Source organism: Rhinopithecus roxellana, chromosome 10 (genome assembly GCF_007565055.1).
Source record: "Rhinopithecus roxellana isolate Shanxi Qingling chromosome 10, ASM756505v1, whole genome shotgun sequence".
Lineage (NCBI taxonomy): Eukaryota > Metazoa > Chordata > Mammalia > Primates > Cercopithecidae > Rhinopithecus > Rhinopithecus roxellana.
Window position 1 is genome coordinate 18,517,550 of NC_044558.1, and position 19,311 is coordinate 18,536,860.

The 19,311-nt window shown below is 37.3% G+C and overlaps 1 protein-coding gene across 5 annotated transcripts in view; it reads right to left on the bottom strand.

Annotated features, from left to right (window-relative positions):
- The window catches only part of TBC1D8B (TBC1 domain family member 8B), an 83,179-nt gene that overhangs the window by 28,881 nt on the left and 34,987 nt on the right, over positions 1-19,311 (bottom strand). For 4 of the 5 annotated variants that reach the window (XM_030939857.1, XM_030939858.1, XM_010373547.2 and 1 more), the window contains exons 11-14: positions 14,240-14,357; positions 12,678-12,963; positions 11,317-11,446; positions 10,671-10,769 (exon numbers count right to left, since the gene is read on the bottom strand). In XM_030939857.1, coding sequence (XP_030795717.1) covers positions 10,671-10,769; positions 11,317-11,446; positions 12,678-12,963; positions 14,240-14,357 — 633 coding nt within the window. Of the gene's footprint in view, positions 1-2,280; positions 2,346-10,670; positions 10,770-11,316; positions 11,447-12,677; positions 12,964-14,239; positions 14,358-19,311 lie in introns of those variants that run through there. The other variant, XM_030939859.1, reaches the window with a different exon arrangement.

Below are 19,311 nucleotides of genomic sequence, written 5' to 3' on the forward strand. Positions count from 1 at the left end.
ATAAGATAGACAAATTTCTGGCAAGTGAGATGAAAGAAATCACAAATGACCATCATTGAGAAGTGGATAATTTAAGCATGGATACAGAGGTCATTTAAAGTGCCCAGCAGGGGCATGGTGGCTCACGCCTGTAATCCCAGCACTTGGGAGGCCGAGGCAGGCAGATAACTTGAGGCCAGGAGTTCAAGACCATCCTGGCCAACATGGTGAAACCCTGTCTCTACTAAAAATACAAAAATTAGCCAGGTGTGGTGGCGTATGCCTATAATCCCAGCTATTTGGGAGGCTGAGGTACAAGAATCACTTGAACCTGGGAGGCAGAGGTTGCAGTGAGCCAAGATCATGCCACTATACTCCAGCCTGGGCGACAGAGTGAGACTGTCTAAAAACCTGTCTAAAAAAATAAAAAATAAAAAAAAGGTGCCCAGCATGGGATGGGCCAATATGGCAAACTAGAAGCAGATCATGGGTGCTGCTCTCTTATGGAGGGGAAACAAAGGGTTTAGTGAACACTGACCCTAAAAGCCAACCATCTAAGAAACCACACTGGGAACCATCAAAGCAGCAAGAGTACACAGAGAGCATAGAGGAGTGAAGCTGGGCAGTAGCCTATCTGGCATCAATGTTGAGTCAGGAGAAGCTCCCCAATACAGGAAAGGGTAATTCACACTCTCCATGGGGATCTGTGTAAGGCTGGGAATGGGAGAATCCCCCTGCCCTAACCCCCTACTCACGACTCTCATCCTCCCACCTCACCTCTAAACTGAGGCAGAGAGCCACCCAGACGGTTTGTGGAGGCAAATCTTAAGTCCAAGGGGACCTCTACAAGCCTCGGATCCCGGAACAGACCAACACTAGCGCCACAGACCCAATAGAGGCCACAGTCATGGTGCCTGGGAGCAGTAAGATTGGTCCACCCTCCTCACCAGACAAGGCTTGGTGCCAGCTTCCAACCCAGCACTCCCGCTTCTGCCTGAAATCAGCCAGAGGCTGCAGCCTCCTGTTGTCCCATGAAACACCTACACGGCAGGGCGGACGACCCCACCCACTCCTGCCACTGGTAGCCAGGCGGGCAACACCTGCTAGAGCTTCCAACCCAGATGTCCCGCTTCTGCCTGAACTCAGCCAGTGGCTACAACATCCTGTTGTCCCTGGAAACACCCAAAAGGCAGGGCAGGTGACCCCACCAAGCTCCACCACTGGTAGCCAGGTGGGCAATGCCTGTTAGAGCTTCCAGCCCAGTGGTCCAGCTTCTGCCTAAACTCTGCTGGCAGTTGCAACCCCGGGTACCCTCGGGATGCACTTGGACAGCAGATGAGGTGACACTACTCACCCCCGCAGCTCCTAGCTGGGCGGGACTTTCTGGTTTAGGTGGTGCCCAAGCATCACTCAGAGATGAGACACCCAGGTTCGCAGGTTGATAGAGAGGTGGTGTGTGCCTCCCTCCACAGGGCCAACTCAGTAAGGATAAGACCTGTTTGCCAACTGTGGCTCCTACCTAAGGGAGCCCTGTGAACCGGAGCACCCAACAAAAGAAATGTGGGCATGAAGCCAGTAATTGGAGGGGGTTCCTCCAAGGCCCAGGGGTAGACTAGGTGAATGGGCCATCTCACTGCCCCCAGTCACAGACCACTATCCCGGAGCCATGCAGCAGAGCAAGAAGCCATCTGCTGGCTAACACTCTTAAGTGCCACCTACTGGATTGCAGCCCAAAACACAACACTAAAATACTCTGCCAGTATACACCACCTGTGAAAACTAAGGTAAAGGCTTCTACCGGCACCCAGCCTGAGCCAATGCATGTGTACGCTGCCACCCTGCTACGGATGCTGGCATGCATGAGCAAGCATGGATTCCACTGCCACCACCCCTATTGTTTTGGCTAGCACCTCCACTGCAGTGTTGAAGCCAATGGACTGGGAACACCTCGGCCTCTCTGGCAGAGCAGGTTCCTAGCCCCGAGGGCCCAGAGAACAAAGCTGGGGGTCTGGTACCAACCCCACAGAGGTAGTGCACTCATCTCAGGGAAGCTCAGGTGAGCTTTGGCCATCTGAAGTCTTCAAAATCAAAGCCAGTCAACTGAACCCACCTTATACCACAATCAAACCCCCAAGGGCATCAAAGAAGATAAAAGCAAAAAAAAAAAAAAAAAAAAAAAAAAAACCAAAAAAACAAAAAAGACCTATCCAAAGGAAAACAACTTCAGAGATTAAAGGAATATCAGCTCACGCAGATGAGAAAGAACCAGCACAAGAACTCTGGCAACTCAAAAAACCAGAATGTCACCTTACCTCCAAACAACTGCACTAGTTCCCCAGCAGTGGTTCTGAGCCAGGTTGAAATGGCTGAAATGACAGACATATAATTCAGAATATACATAGAAATGAAGATCATCGAGATTCAGGAGAATGTTGAAACCCAATCCAAGGAATCAAAGGAATACAATAAAATGATACAGGAGGTGAAAGATGAAATGACCATTTTAAGAAAGAATCAAGCTGATCTGATAGAGCTGAAAAACTTACTATAAGAATTTCATAATACTATCACAAGCATTAACAACAGAATAGACCAAGCTGAGGAAAGAATCTCAGAACTTGAAGACTGGTTCTCTGAATTAGCTTAGACAAAAATAAATGAACATTTCCCCAACTTTGCTAGACAGGCCAACATTAAATTCTGGAAATGCAGAGAACCCCTGCAAGATATTATATAAGATGACCATCCCCAAGCCACACAGTCATCAGATTCTCCAAGGTCAAAATGAAAGAAAAAATATTAAAGGCAGCTAGAGGTAAGGAGCAGGTCACCTAAAAAGGAAATCCCATTAGCCTAACAGTGTACTATTCAGCAGAAATGCTACAAGGCAAAAAAGATTGAGAGCCTATATTCAGCATTCTTAAAGAAAAGAAACTCCAGCCAAGAATTTCGTATTCAGCCAAACTAAGCTTCATAAGCAAAGGAGAAATAAGATCCTTCTCAGACAAGCAAATGCAAAGGGAATTCATGTTCATTAGATCTGCCTTACAAGAGATCTTAAAAGGAGTGCTAAATATGGAAAGGAAAGACAATTATCAGCCACTACAAAAACACACTTAAGTATATAGACTATTGACACAATAAAGCAACTACACAATCAATCAATTTTGCATAATAATCAGCTAACAACATGATGACAGGATCAAATCTACATATATTAATATTAACCTTGACCTTGAATGTAAACAGACTGACCAGAATGTAACCAGACTGCCCTAATTAAAAGGCACAGAGTGGCAAGTTGGATAAGATAGTGAGATGCTACTATATGATGTCTTCAAGAGACCCATCTCACATGCAATGACATCCAAAGCCTCAAAGTAAAAGGATGAGGAAGAATCTACCAAGCAAATGGAAAACAGAAAAAAGCAGGGGTTGCTATTATGATTTCAGACAAAACAGACTTTAGGCCAACAACAACAACACCCCAAAACAAAAAAAGGAATAATATAATGGTAAAGGGTTCAAGTCAACAAGAAGACAACTATCTTAAATATATATGCAGTCAACACAGCAGCACTCAGATTCATGAAACAAGTTCTTAGAGGCCTATAAAGAGACTTAGATAACTACACAATAATAGTGGGGGACTTCAACACCCCACTGACAGTATTAGACATATCATCAAGGCAGAAAACGAAAAAAGATATTTGGGACCTGAACTCAACACTTGACCAAATGGACTTAACAGACATCTACATAGCTTTTCCCCCCAAAACAACAGAATATATTCTTCTCATCTGCACATGGCACATACTCTAAAATTAACCACACAATCAGACATAAAACAATCCTCAGCAAATTCAAAAAACCCAAAATCATAACAACTATACTCTTGGACCATAGCATAATAAAAATGAAAATAAATACTAAGAAGATTGCTCAAAACCATATAATCACATAAAAATTAAACAATCTGCTCCTGAATGACTTTTGGATAAGCAATGAAACTAAGGAAGAAATCAAGAAATTATTTAAAACTAACGAGAATAAGGATAAAACATATCAGAATCTCTGGTACACAGTTAAAGCAGTGTTAAGAAGGAAGTTTATAGCATAAATGCTCACATCAAAAAGTTAGAAAGATCTCAAATTAACAACCTAACATCACACCTAGAGGAACTAGGAAAACAAGAATAAACCAACCCCAAAGCTAGCAGAAGACAAGAAATTACCAAAATCAGAGCTGATCTGAATGAAATCAAGACATGAAAAGCCATATAAAAGATCAATGAATTCATGACTTGGCTATTTAAAAGAATAAGTAAGACTGATAGAACACTAGCTAAACTAATAAAGAAACAAGAGATGATACAAATAGACACAATCAGAAATGACAAAGAGACATTACCACCGACCCCACAGAAATACAAAAAATACCCTCAGAGACTACTATGAACACCTCTATGCACACAAACTAGAAAACCTAGAAGAAATGATAAATTCCTGGAAACACACAACCTGCCAAGATTGGACCAGGAAGAAATTGAAACCCTGAACAGACCAAAAACAAGTTCTAAAATTGAATCAGAAAACAAAAAACAAAAAACACCAATCATAAAAAGCCCAGGACCAGATGGATTCACAGCCAAATTCTACCAGACATATAAAGAAGAGCTGGTACCATTCCTACTGAAACTATTCCAAAAAATTGAGGAGAAATGACTCCTCCTTAACTCATTCTATTAGGCCAGTATATTCTGCTACCAATAACTGGCAGAGACACAACAAAAAAAGAGAAAACTTCAGGTCAATATCCTTGAGGAGAACAGATGCAAAAATCCTCAACAAACTACTAGCAAACCAAATCTAGCAGCACATCAAAATGCTAACCCACCATGGTCAGGTATGCTTTATCCCTGGGATACAAGGTTGGTTCAACATACACAAATCAATTAATGTGATTCATCACAAAAACAGAACTAAGAACCACACAATCATCTCAATAGATGCAGAAAAAGCTTTCAATAAGATTCAACATCCCTTCATGTTAAAAAGCCTCAACAAACTAGGCATTGAAGAACTGTATCTCAAAATAATAAGAGCCATTTATGACAAATCCACAACCAAAATCATACTGAATGGGTAAAAGCTGGAAGCATTCCCCTTGAGAACCAGAAGACAAGGATGCCCACTCTCACCACTCTGGTTCAACATAGTGGCCAGTCCTAGCCAGAACAAGAGAAAGAAATAAAAGGCATCCAAATAGGAAGAGAGGAAGTCAAACTATTTCTATTTGCAGATGATATGATTCTATATGTAGAAAACCCCATAGTCTCAGCCCAAAAGCTCCTAGATTTAGTAAACAACTTTGGCAAAGTTTCAGAATACAAAAATCAATATACAAAAATCAGTAGCATTTCTATGTACCAACAATGTCCAAGCTGAGAGCCAAATCAAGAACTCAGTCTTACTCACAATAGCCAAAAAAAGAATAAAATACCTAGGAATACAATAACCATGGAGATGAAAGGTCTCTACAATGGGAATTACAAAACATTGCTCAAAGAAATCAGAGGTGACACAAGCTAATGAAAAACATTCCATGCTCATGGATAGGAAGAATCAATATTGTTAAAAAGGCCATACCAACCAAATCAATTTACAGATTCCGTGCTATTCCTATCAAACTACCAATGACATTCTTCACAGAATTAGAAAAAACGATTACAGAAAATTCATATGGAACCAGAAAGGAGCCCAAACAGCCAAAGCAATACTAAGCAAAATGAACAAAGCTAGAGGCATCACGTTATTCACCTTCAAACTATACTACAAGGCTACAGTAACCAAAACAGCATGGTACAGGTACAAAAACACACATAGTCTAATGGAACAGAATGAAGTGCCCAGAAATAAAGCTGCACACCTACAACCATCTGATCTTTAATAAGGTCAACAATAACAAGCAATAGGGAAAGGACACCCTATTCAATAAATGGTGCTGGGATAACTGGCTAACCATATGTAGAAGATTGAAACTAGATCCTTACCTTTCAAGATGGATTAAAGACTCAAATGTAAAATGTACAACTATAAAAAGCCTTGAGGAAAACCTAGGGAGTACCATTCTAGACATAGGCGGTGGCAAAGATTTCACAACAAAGATGCCAAAAGCAATTGCAACAAAAATAAAATTTGACAAATGGGACTAATTAAACTAAAGAGCTTCTGCACAGCAAAAGAAACTAGCAACAGAGTAAACAGACAGCCTACAGAATGGGAGAAAATATTTGCAAACTATGCATCTGACAAAGGTCTAATATCCAGAATCCATAGGAACTTAAAAAATTAAAAACCAGGCTGGGTGTGGTGGCTTACACCTGTAATCCCAGCACTTTGGGAGGCCGAGGCGGGTGGATCACGAGGTCAGGAGATTGAGACCATCCTGGCTAACACAGTGAAACCCTGTCTCTACTAAAAATACAAAAAATCAGCCGGGTGTGGTGGCACATGCCTGTAGTCCCGGCTGCTTGGGAGGCTGAGGCAGGAGAATGGCGTAAACCCGGGAGGTGGAGCTTGCAGTGAGCCAAGATCGTGCCACTGCACTCCAGCCTGGGAGACAGAACAAGACTCTGTCAAAATAAATAAATAAATAAAACCAAAAATCAAACAACTCCACAAAAAAGTGGGCAAAGGTCATGAACAGACACTTTTCAAAAGAAGACCTACATGCAGCCAACAAGCATATGAAAAAATGCTCAACATCACTAATCATTAGAGAAATGCAAATCAAAATCACAATGAGATACCATCTCACACAATCAGAATGGTGATTATTAAAAAATCAAAAAATAACAAGGTGCTAGTGAGGTTGTGGAGTAAAGGGAATGCTTATACACTGCTGGTGGAAATGTAAATTAAGTCAGCCACTGTGGAAAGCAGTTTGAAGATATCACAAATAACAGAGAACTACCATTCAACTCAGAAATCCCATTACTGGTCATATACCTAAAGGAATATAAATTATGCTACCATAAAGACACATGCATGTGTATGTATGTCACAGCATTATTCACAATAGCAAAGACATGGAATCAACTTAGATGCCCATCAACAGTAGACTGGATAAAGAAAATGTTGTCAATATATACCATGGAATATTATGCAGCCATAAAGAAGAATAATATTATATTCTCTGGAGCAACATGGATGGAGCTGTAGATCGTTATACTAAGTGAACTAACAGAGGAAAAGAAAACCAAATACTGCATGTTCTCACTTATAAGTGGGAGCTAAACATTGAGTACACATGGACACAAAGAGGGGAACAATAGACACAGGGGCCTACATGAGTATGGAGGGTAGGAGAAGGGTGAAGACCATAAAACTACCTATTGAGTACCATTCTTATTACCTGTGTGATGAGATAGTCTGTACATGAAATCCTGTGACACATAATTTACCTATATAAAAAACGTGCAGCTGGGTGTGGTGGCTCATGCCTGCAAACCCAGCACTTGGGGAGGCCGAGGTGAGTGGATCACCTGAGGTCAGGAGTTTGAGACCAGCCTAGTCAACATGGTGAAATCCCATCTCTACTAAAAATACAAAAATTAGCTGGGCATGGTGGCAGGCACCTGTAATCCCAGCTACCAGGGAGGCTGAGGCAGAATTGCTTGAATCTAGGAGGTGGAGGTTGCAGTGAGCCGAGATTGTGCCACTGTACTCCAGCCTGGGTGACAGAGTGAGACTCATTCTCAAAAAAAAAAAAAAAAAAAAAAAACAAACAAAACAAAACAAAACAAAACAAAACCAAAACCAAAACCAAAAGCAAAACAAAACCAAAAAACAAGGAAACCTGCTTCTACTGCTATTATTCAATAATTCTCTGAAGATCCTACCTAATGCAATAACACAGAAAAAAGAAAAGAGGTATAAATGTTAGGAAGGGTCAAAATTCTAAGACTGGAAATGACATGCTTGTCTATTCAGAAAATTCGAGTTCAACTAAAAAAAATAGTACAATTAATGAGAGTCAATAATGCGACCACTTAGAAAAGCAACATACCCAACTCAATAACTTTTACACACACAGCCAATAAACAATTAGGCAATGGAAAGGAAAAATGATCTCATTCATATTAGCAGCAAAACCATAAAATACATAGGGGTAGAATAAACCCAATAAGAAATGTGTAAGACCTACATGATGAAAACTAAAAATGCTTACTAAAGAACATTTAAAAAGACAGATTGTTACAATGAATAAAAGCCTTAACAGATTTCAAAATAGACAAACTACAGTAATTGAAACAGTGTGGTACTGTTGTACTAACAAAAAAAGAAAGTCCAGAAATAAAGCCCATGTATGTATGTAAGAATTTAGCATATGAAAAAAGTAGAGTACTGTGAGTTAAATAAACTATTTAATACTTGGTTTTTACAAAATGAGTGATTTCAGTTGGAAAAACATAATATTACATAATAAACAAAAATATACTCTAGGTGTATTAAAGTTCTAAATGTTAAAAAAGCAATACCAGTACTATAAGCCAATATGAAAAAATATTTTTATAATGTATATAATTTTAAACAGAGAAAGCTTGCTAAGTTTGATATGAAACCCAGATACCATGTAATAAAAAAGAGAAAGACTTCATGAAAATTTGTAACTTGTATAATCTGAAAGACATTATAAAGATAATGAAAGAAATAATAAGACTAGGAGGAAATATTAGGCCACAAATATAGCTGACAAAGAACTAGTACTACTAATAGTCAAAAGAGCTCCTACAAATCAATACTTAAGACAATCTCATAGAAAAATAGGCAGAGGCTATGAATAGGCCATTAAGAGACTAAATTAAAAAGGCTAATAAACATATGTGATCAGTGAATTGAAACCTTAAATGAAAAGTGATATTTGATCTATCACATTGGCACAAATTAAAGATTTTGTTTTGTTTGCTTTAGAGACAAGGTCTGGCTCTGTTGCCTAGGCTGGAGTGCAGTGGCATGATTATAGCTCAATGTAGCCTGGAACTCCCAGGCTCAAGGTGATCCTACCATCTCAGCTTCCTGAGCAGCTGGGACTACGAGTGTGTGCCACCATGCCTGGCCAACAAATTCAACTAGTGAGAATGTGGGGAAAGGGACATTCTTACAGGCTGCTGGTGGGATTACAATTTGGCAAAATCTTTTGAAGCATAATTTGGCAGGGACCTGTCAAATTTTAAATGGGCATACCCTTTTACCCAGCTTCCACTTCCAGATATCTATCTTGCAAAGAATATATATACAAGAATGTTTACATACAGTATTATTTGTAAAAGCAAAAAAAGGAGACATATTAAATGTACATCAACAATGAGTAAATTATAGCATATCCATTTTATGGTACACTATTCAATGCATTAGGAAGAGTGAGGTAGATCTATATTTACTGATATTCAATAACCATGATCTATTTCGGAATGAAAAAAGTTGCAGAGCAAAGTGACTGGTATGATCTCATTTCAAAAACTATATCCTTCCAACACACATGTATGTGTGCAGACACCTAGAGAAAAGATCTGAAAGGATATATGCGAAATTATTTTAAGACGTTTACTTCTGGGGCGGGGAATCTACTTTTTACATTGATGTAATGCTTAAATTATTTACAGTGAGCATGTATTACTTCAGTAAATTAAAAAAAAATGCTAACATATAAAAACTAAAACAAGGGGCCCTATGCTAACCATGTCACAGTAACCTCACTGAATTATTCAACTGAAATCTAAACCTGGAATCTTCAGAAATATTAATATTCCCAGATTTGTATCTCTGAGGACCTTGGCCTTTAAGCAAGTAGGTTTACAAAAACAACACATGGCCATGATAAAAGCTCAAACAGTACAGAAGAATATAAACAGCAAAGTAAAACTCTCCTCCTTCTGACCAGCAATCTATTAATCCAATTCACCAAAGGCAACCAATATTAACAGCTGCTTATGGAGTCATCCAAATATTAAAAAGACAAGTATTTAAAACATAGTATTTACTTTAGGTATCCAAGGATAATAATATTCATTGGAGCACTGACTACTGTGTAGATCAGCTGTTCTTACTGATGCAGCACATCACAAATATGTTATGCTTAAATGCCAACATGATAGCATTCAACACTGAGCTGCAGGCTAGGTGTGGTAGCTCACGCCTGTAATCCCAACACTTTGGGAGGCCTAGGCAAGGAGGATCTCTTGAGCCTATAGGTTTGAGACAGCCTGGGAAACATACTGAGACCCTATCTCTACAACAAAATTTAAAAAATCAGCCAGGCATGGTGGTGTGTGCATGCAGTCCCAGCTCCTCAGTAGGCTGAGGAAGAAGGAGTTTTTGAGCTTAGGAGGTAGAGGCTACAGTGAGCCATGATCATGCCGCTGCATTCCAGCCTGGGCAATAGAGCGAGACCCTGTCTCAGTGGTCTTGAAGGTCAAATAGTACAAAATATGTTGGAGAAGGCAACATAAGTCAACCTGAAGAAAATAATTTATTTTCTCTAAAAAATAATTTACCATAGGCTAAACCTTGGCAAGGATCTAGCTCAAAAGTTTAGTCCTTTTTATTTGCCCAGAATGATAATTTCTAAAGAAAGTTAAAGAAAAAAATTACTCCAACTGGTTTTTCCCCATTGGTTGCATACTTACCACATTCTGTTTTGTTGTTTCCTCTAGGGTCTGTATCACATACAACCTATTTCGACAGCGCATACTGTGTATATCTTCATAGCGAATACTACCATATTTCTGCAAGAGATATGATTTCAGTAGATATTCATTCATAATAAATATCCACTTCTTCTTTTACAATTCAGTTTTATCAGACTTAATTCTTGGAGGCCTTGATTCTATTTCTAGGTAATTTCCTGACTTGTTCAATGATTTTGCAAATTTTCACCTCCCACGTTCAGTTTTTAAATATATTCACTGGAGAGAATTCCATCTACTATGTACATAGACTAAGTACAAAAATATGGGTAAAATTCGTAATCTCTAAGAAGTGAATAATAATAATGAGAATAATTCACCTTTTAATACAGAGATAGATGTTTAAAGTAGTCATTATTTGTGAAAGCAAGTGAATTTAATTTCATTTAATGAAAAACAAATTGAGGCAGAGGAGGTTACACAACCTAGGAACAGTTCACAAAACTCATTTTAAAAGTTAAGTTGGATTTTAAGTTGTATGTCTACTTGCATTATTATCTTACACTTAATATACCACTAGAGATATACCATAGTTCAATCATTTTAAATATGCTAGGCAATATATTTATGGCATGAAAAAACTTACCTCATTTGATTCTCTAATCAAATCTGTAATATCCACTCTAGTATGACTGCTTTTTTCATCACTCACATTTGAACCCTGCTGAACATTTGAAGGCAATGGACTATCCTTATTAGTGACATTGTCAAAGAACCTATTGAAAAGTGATAGTAATACAAGAATTAGTGGAACTACCATTATTAAAGCAGAGAAAAGACACCTAATTTCTCCCTAGATAGAGGTTACTTTCAACTGAAAGGACAAGAGAAGGTCTTATGAAGAAGTGGAACTTGTTTTTTGTGTTTGAGATGGAGTCTTGCTCTGTCACCCAGGCTGGAATGCAATGGTGCAATCTTGGCTCACTGCAACCTCTGCCTCCTGATTTCAAATGATTCTCCTGCCTCGGCCTCCCAAGTAGCTGGGATTACAGGTACCCACCAACATGCCTGGCTAATTTTTGTATTTTTAGTCGAGACGGGGTTTTGCCATGTTGGCCAAGCTGGTCTTGAACTGTTGACCTCAGGTGATCTGCCTGCCTCCGCCTCCCGAAGTGCTGGGATTACAGGCGTGAGCCACCGCGCCCGGTCAAGAAGTGGAGTTTGAAGATGGTTGAGCATTAGGAGGGCATGGGTGAGGGAAATGGGATAGTGAAGGAATCATTTGGGGTTTTGAAGGAAGCAAACAGACTCAGAGAGTAATTGGCAAATACCACATAGCCCAGTAGAGTGAAATATAGGGTATGTAGAAGCGTATAGGGGGAAATAAGTGAAGAAAGGTAAACTGAGCCCTTACCACAGAGTTCTGAATGCCAGAGTAAGATGTTTGTATTTTATTCTGTATATAATGGGATTTCATGTGGCATTACGATAGTTGCCCATTCAAATATTTATTCATTTAGCATACACAAATGTGTGCATACACACATACACACACATACAACACATGTGCTCCAATACAAAATAGCATCCATACAAAAGTCACTAGGAAAATAAAGTTCAACCCACCTGCAACCACATAGAAACCAGAATAACTTCCCAACCACTGGATATTTAACATTACCAACTACCCTTTTCCTGCTCGAACTACTTCTACATAGACACTTTATAGCTCAAACTGGGAATATGAAAGTCCTAGCATACTGAATCAACAATATTAGTGTAAATGTGTACATAATTTAGTGGTTCACTTCAAAGTGATTTATTCTTGCTGTATTTTTTCTGGAGATAGAGGACTGGACTTTAGGCATAGCTGTTTCATTCAGGTGGTTTTGTAATGTCAGGCAAATTGAAATTTCTAGGGCTCAGTTTCCTCTGTAAAACATGGGGACTGAACAACATCATCTCTCAAATTTCCTTCAGATTTAAATGTTATGGTTCTTACAATACCTGTTTAAAGCTGTCACAGCTTCAGCATCATCTTTACAAGTCAGCAGTTTGTCTAAATTATAGTCAAGTATTGCCAATCCCAGTTGCAAAATGGCCTTTATTCCATCATAGAAGAAACAGTCCATCACATTCACTGCACTTTCAATAGGTAGCACACTAATAAAAAGTGTGAGAAACCAAGAGAGAGAAACTGAGGAAAAGAATGTCATATCAGTCATGTGTTCTGTCAGCTGAGGAAGGTGATCCCTGATAAGTTCTTCAAAGACTGCCTGATCCACCAAGGCACCTAGAGAGTATCAAAAGAAGTTTAAAAATAAACATTTTTCAAAAGGACTTGTTTCCATACCTCCCCACTTCTATTAGGCATGCTGATGTATCTCATTTTTCTTCCTTAAATTATGAACTCTTTCAGAACCTTTTCTGTATTTTATACATCTAACTGCTAGTAGTGTCATGTACTTCAGAAACACAATTCAAATCACTTGAAGAGTTATTTATTGAGTCTTTATTATATGCAGAGACCTGTACTAGGTATTATAAGAGCTATACCAATTAATGAAATAGTCTCATGTTCAGGGAGTTTAATAGCTAGCACAACTCAAGATAAATACACAAATAACTATAATGAAAGACAGTACAATCAATGACCTAACCACAATCCTGAAAGCCTATTATGGTACAAAGAAGAGACCATCCATAAGTTTTAAGGTGAGGGGTCACAGATCTGTAAATATTTGATGACTAAAGAAAATATTGGCTGGGCGTGGTGGCTCACATCTGTAATCCCAGCACTTTGGGAGGCTGAGGCGGGCAGATCACGAGGTCAGGAGACTGAGACCATCCTGGCTAACACAGTGAAACCCCGTCTCTACTAAAAATAAAAAAAAAAAAAAAAAAAAAAAAAAATTAGCCAGGCGTGGTGGCGGGCACCTGTAGTCCCAGCTACTTGGGAGGCTGAGGCAGAAGAATGGCGTGAACCTGGGAGGCAGAGCTTGCAGTGAGCTGAGATGGCGCCACTGCACTCCAGCCTGGGTGACAGAGCGAGACTCCATCTCAAAAAAAAAAAAAAAATTAAATTAAATTAAATTAAAATTTAAAAAAATATACAATTAACAAACTAAGAACTTCATCCTTCTTTGAAATCTTGCAAATTATCTATATAATTCATACAAATGTGGAGATTTTAAGCTGATTGAAATCTCCCTCCCATCAAGAAACTACAAAAATTCACCAGTAGATCTGGATACTTGAGATCACCATTGTTTTAGCAATATAGAGCTTATAAACTTAATGCTTACTTTTTTGTTAAGAAACAGACCAGGTATTTTATTTTAAAAAGCAACATATTAAACAATCTCTCCGACTATATTCAGTACAAAAAGCTCTTCTTTTGAGAATGTCAATGAATGTGACATTTTGATATTGCTTGCATTTTATACCACAACTGAATTCATCAGTCCTTCTATTTTATTAGTAATTAGACAAGTGACACTAGAATTGTTTAGAAAAGAAATGTACATCTCCGTGTGTGTATGCATATGTGTGTGTGGTTTTTCTTTTACCAATAATTCGACGATTAAAATAATCAGGCAACATTCGTTCACATACAGCAACCAGAAGCCAAAAAGCTTCTTCCTCTTTTGCATATAGAAGCAGCACTGAAGTCAAAATATTCATTGCCTAAAATTCACAGAAAACAGTATTAAAAGGCAAATATTTCTCAGGTAATAATTATACTTTTTCAAACATAATAGTTTTTGACAGCAACAAGAATAACTGAGAGTAATAATAATGTAATAATAGTGGAAACATGAGAACTCTGAGCCAGTCCAAGGCAAAACAAGGTGAAATCAGGCTAACATTTGATAATCAGTTATTTTATAAAGTAACATTCAAGAAAAGTGAAGCAGTAATATAATAAATACAGAATACTGTAAGTAAAACCTCTCTAATTTCAAAGAGTGAAAAGCCTTAATTATCACTAATCTGAAAAAAGCCTACATAATTTTCAAAGACATACTAAAATGAAAGAAAATGAACTTCATCTGTATTTCCAACTACCTATAAAGAAATAGCCCTCAGATATGAATCATCCTCAATTTTGTCCAAAACTGAACATCTTCTTTCCCCTATCAAGTAGGATTCTTCTTATCTATCCTAGTTTTGATTATGCTGAAAACCCTCTATCTGCTGCATCTGTTTCGTATCCTAGAGTTTCTTCTTATAAAATGTCTTTCAGATTTGCTTTTTCCTTCCCATTCCCACTACCACTCTAACTTGCTGCTGCTTCTTACCTATCTTGCACACAAATGTCAGATCATTACTTTTATATACATTGCCACATCCCTTGTTATAAAGGTAATAAATCCTTAATGGATAGAATTTGGAGAGAATGGAAAAGTATAAATGAGAAAATAAAACCTCTTGTATCCTATGTACCCAGAAATAAACTGTTAAGTTGATATATTTTTCTGCAGTTTTTCCTCCTTTTTCTCCTAAAATTTGTGTACTAAATCTTTATTTTTTCACTTAGCACTATATAGTAATATTCAATGCCATTAAATATTTTTCTAAAACAGTATTTTTAATGACTAAAAAAATCTAAGGTGGATATAATATAAATTATTTAACCATTCTATTATTGTTGGACATTTAGATTAATTCCAATTTTTTGCTATTACATATAATGCTGCAGTGGTTATCTTTTTTATATAAATTTTCATCCAACTATACTTTTTTTCTCAGGAAAGATACCTAGAAACGAAATTGTTTGGTCACATGGTATTTTTAAAAGACTTCATATTATTGCCAAATAAAATTCCTGAAAGAAAATACCAATTTATATTTCTGACCAATAGTGTTTAAATGTTTATTTCACTGCATCTTTGCCAATATTGTGAATTGTAATAACTATAATCATCTTTATTGATTTGATAGTGAAAAATGGTATCTTATTGTTTTAATTTTAATTTCTTTGAGGTTGTACTTTCTTTTTCAGACTTTAACATCAACCTGTATTTTCTCTTTGGTGATTAATCCTTTCATGCCCATTGCTTACTTTTATACTTTGATACCTTTCATATAGATTTGTATACTAACTATGTCAATTTCTTGCCAAATCTAGTACACTGTTTGATGTCAAGCTTAGTTTTTACTGAATCATTTTCCCATGCAAGAAGCCATACTGGGAGGCGATGTAGTAAAAATGGCAGAGTAAGAACTTCTAAAAATGTTCTCCTCTATAAAAGCAACAAGAACACTGACAAAAGTCATCAGAATCAACTTTAGAACTCTGGAAATTAACCAATAGCTTACAGCAATTCAGGTAGCATTTATTTAAGAAAATGGCTGAATCTCAGTAAAACCAGTAAGCTTTGTGGCATTTTAAATTGCCTTATTCCCACCCCCCTCCCCAGTTTCACAGTAGCCTTAAAAACCAACATCTAGGCTGGGTGTGGTGGCTCACGCCTGTAATCCTAGCACTTTGGGAGGCTGAGTGGGCAGATCACTTGAGGTCAGGAGTTCATAACCAGCCTGGCTGACATGGTGAAACCCTGTCTCTACTAAAAATACACACACACACACACACACACACACACACACACACACACAAAAATAGTGGGGAATAGTGGTGCACACCTGTAATCCCAGCTACTCATAAGGCTGAGACAGGAGAATTACTTGAACCCAGGAGGTGGAAGTTGCAGTGAGCCAAGATCGTGCCACTGCACTCCAGCCTGGGCAACAGAGCAAGAGTCTATCATATCATTAAAAAAAAAAAAAAAAAAAAAAAAAAGAGAGAGAGAGAGAAAAAAAAAAAAAGAAAGAAAGAAACCAGCATCTAGCCATTACAGTAGAAACCAGTACCTAGTAGCCACTGAATGTAACAGAATGGGGTTGGAACTCCAGCAAAGCCCCATTACCAAATAACTGTTATTATTTGACTTGTCTGGTGGTTCCCTGGAAGACTCTTCTCACAAGGCTGTCCTTATTTGACTTGACACAGAGCTCCTCTGGTGTAAACAGCCTTTTCCCCCAGCAGTGTTTGTTGAAAACAATCAGAGGCAGTTGTTGAACATGTGGCTATCCAAGGCAGTGGATAGCAGTTGGGCCAAACAATATGCTAACAAAGTGTTAAAAGAAAAGTGGGGGCTTTGAAAAACTGTGACATATTCCTGGGAACTCAGAAGGCCAACTACATGCATATGGCTTTATGTATACTCATAGCTGTATGTATGCTTAGGAAGGAACAGAAAAGACCTAAGCTCTTATCTCCAGTTAATCTTCCAGCTTTGTGCAAGCAGAAAGTGATAAAGACTAGAAATAGAGAAAAATCAATAAAAGCAAAAGTTGGTTCTTTGAAAAGATTAAAAAAGACAAAAAGGATAAAAAACATAGAAATATCTTTAGGTAGCCTAACTAAAAAAATTTTGAAAAAAAAAAAAAAGCAAGAACGAGATAGTGTGAGAGATCAAGAGTCTGAAAGTGAGGGTGTGCAAGAGTGTGAGTGAGAAGGGGGACTCAAATTATTATAATCAGGAAATAGAGAACTATCAACCTTATAGAAGTAAAAAAGATTATAAGTGATTATGATGAAAAATTATATGCCAACAAATTAGATAATCTAGATAAAATGGACAAATTTCTAAAAAAAGAAACACAAACTACTGAAACTAAAATGGGAAAAGTGAAATAGACCTATAATAAATAAAGAGATTGACTTAGTAATGAAAAAACTTTCCACAAAGCAAACCCTAAGCGCAGATGGCTTCACTGGCAAATTCTACCAAACATTCAGAGAATAATTACCACCAATTCTTCACAAACTCTTCAAAAAATAGGAGAGGAGGAAATGCTATCCAACTCATTCTAAGAAACCTAGACACCCAAACTAGACGAAGACATCACAAGAAAACTATATATCAATATATCTTACAAATAAAAGCATAAAAATCCTCAACAACATGCTACCAAGCTGAACTTAAGAACATATAAAAAGGATCCCAAAAGGCTAAGTGGGATTTATTCTGGGAATGCAAAAGTGATTCAACATATAAAAATCCGTGTATGTTTTTTCCATATATATACACACATATATATTTTTTCCATATATATATATATATATATAAACATGTTTTTTCCATATATATATATATATATATATATATATATAGGAAAAAATCACATGATCATCTCAATTGACACAGAAAAATCATTTGACAAAATCAACACTCTTTCATGATAAAAACACTCAACAAACTAGCCATATAAGAGAACTTCCGCAACCTGATAAAGATGATCTACAAAAACCCCACAGTTAACATTATACTTTATGGTGAAAGACTGATTACTCCCCTTAAGATAAATAACAAGACAGGGACATGCATTCTTACCACTTCTATTCAACACTGTACCAAAGGTTCTAGCCAGGTCAATTAGGCAAGAAAAAGGGAAAAAGAGACACCCATACTGGGATAGGAGAATTAAAAGTAACACTATTTAGATGCCATGATTTTGTATATAGAAAATCCTAAGGAATCCACATAAAAATCTACTAGAACTAGTAAATAAGCTCAGCAAACTTACAGGACACAAGATCAGCTATCAGTTGTATTTCTATATGCAGGCAATGAACGATCAAAACATGAAATCAAGAAAACGATTCAATTTACTATAATAAAAAATTAAAATACTTATAAATAAAATTAACAAAGGAAGTGCAAGCCTTGAATACTGAAAACTATAAAACATCTTTGGATGAAACAAATTAAAGAATAATTAAATGAAAAGGAAAGACATCTTGTCTTTATGGGTTGGAAGAGTTAACATTGTTAATATGAAATACTCCCCAAATTGATCTACAGATTCAATATGATGACTATCAAAATCCCAGCGGCTTTTTTTTTCTTGTTTGCAGAGATTGACAAGTTGATCCTAAAATTTGTATGGAAATACAAGGAATCAAAAGAGCCAAAACAATCTTAGAAAAGAACAAAGTTAAAGAACTCGCACTTCCTGATAGAAAACTTTCTACACAGATGCAGTAATCAAGACAATGTGACACTGGCATAAGGGTAGATGTACAAATCAATGGAATAGAATTGAGAGTCCAGAAATAAACTCTAACATTTATGGTCAACTGATTTTTAACAAGAGTGCCAAGGCAGCACTTCACGCTCACTGGGATGGCTGCAATCAAAAAGAAAGACAATTAAGAAGTGTTGTCAAGGATGTACAGAAATTAGAATCCCTGTGTATAGAATGAAGGGGAGATTTGGTAAAAAAATAAAATAAAATAAAGACAAAGAAAAAATAAAACCCTCATACATTGCTGGAGGGAATATAAAATGGTGCAGTCTCTTTGGAAAATAGTTTGACAGTGCGCCAAAATGTTAAACAGACAGTTATCACATAACCCAGAAATTTCACTTCAAGGTATTTACCCACAAGAATAAAAAACAATGTACATACACAAACTTGTACATGAATATTCATAGCAGCATTATTCACAACAGCTGAAACAAGAAAATATCTCAAATAACTATCAATGTTGAATAAACAAAATGTGGTATGTATCCATATAATGGAATATTATTAAATCATAAGAAAGAAATCCTGATACATGCTACAACAT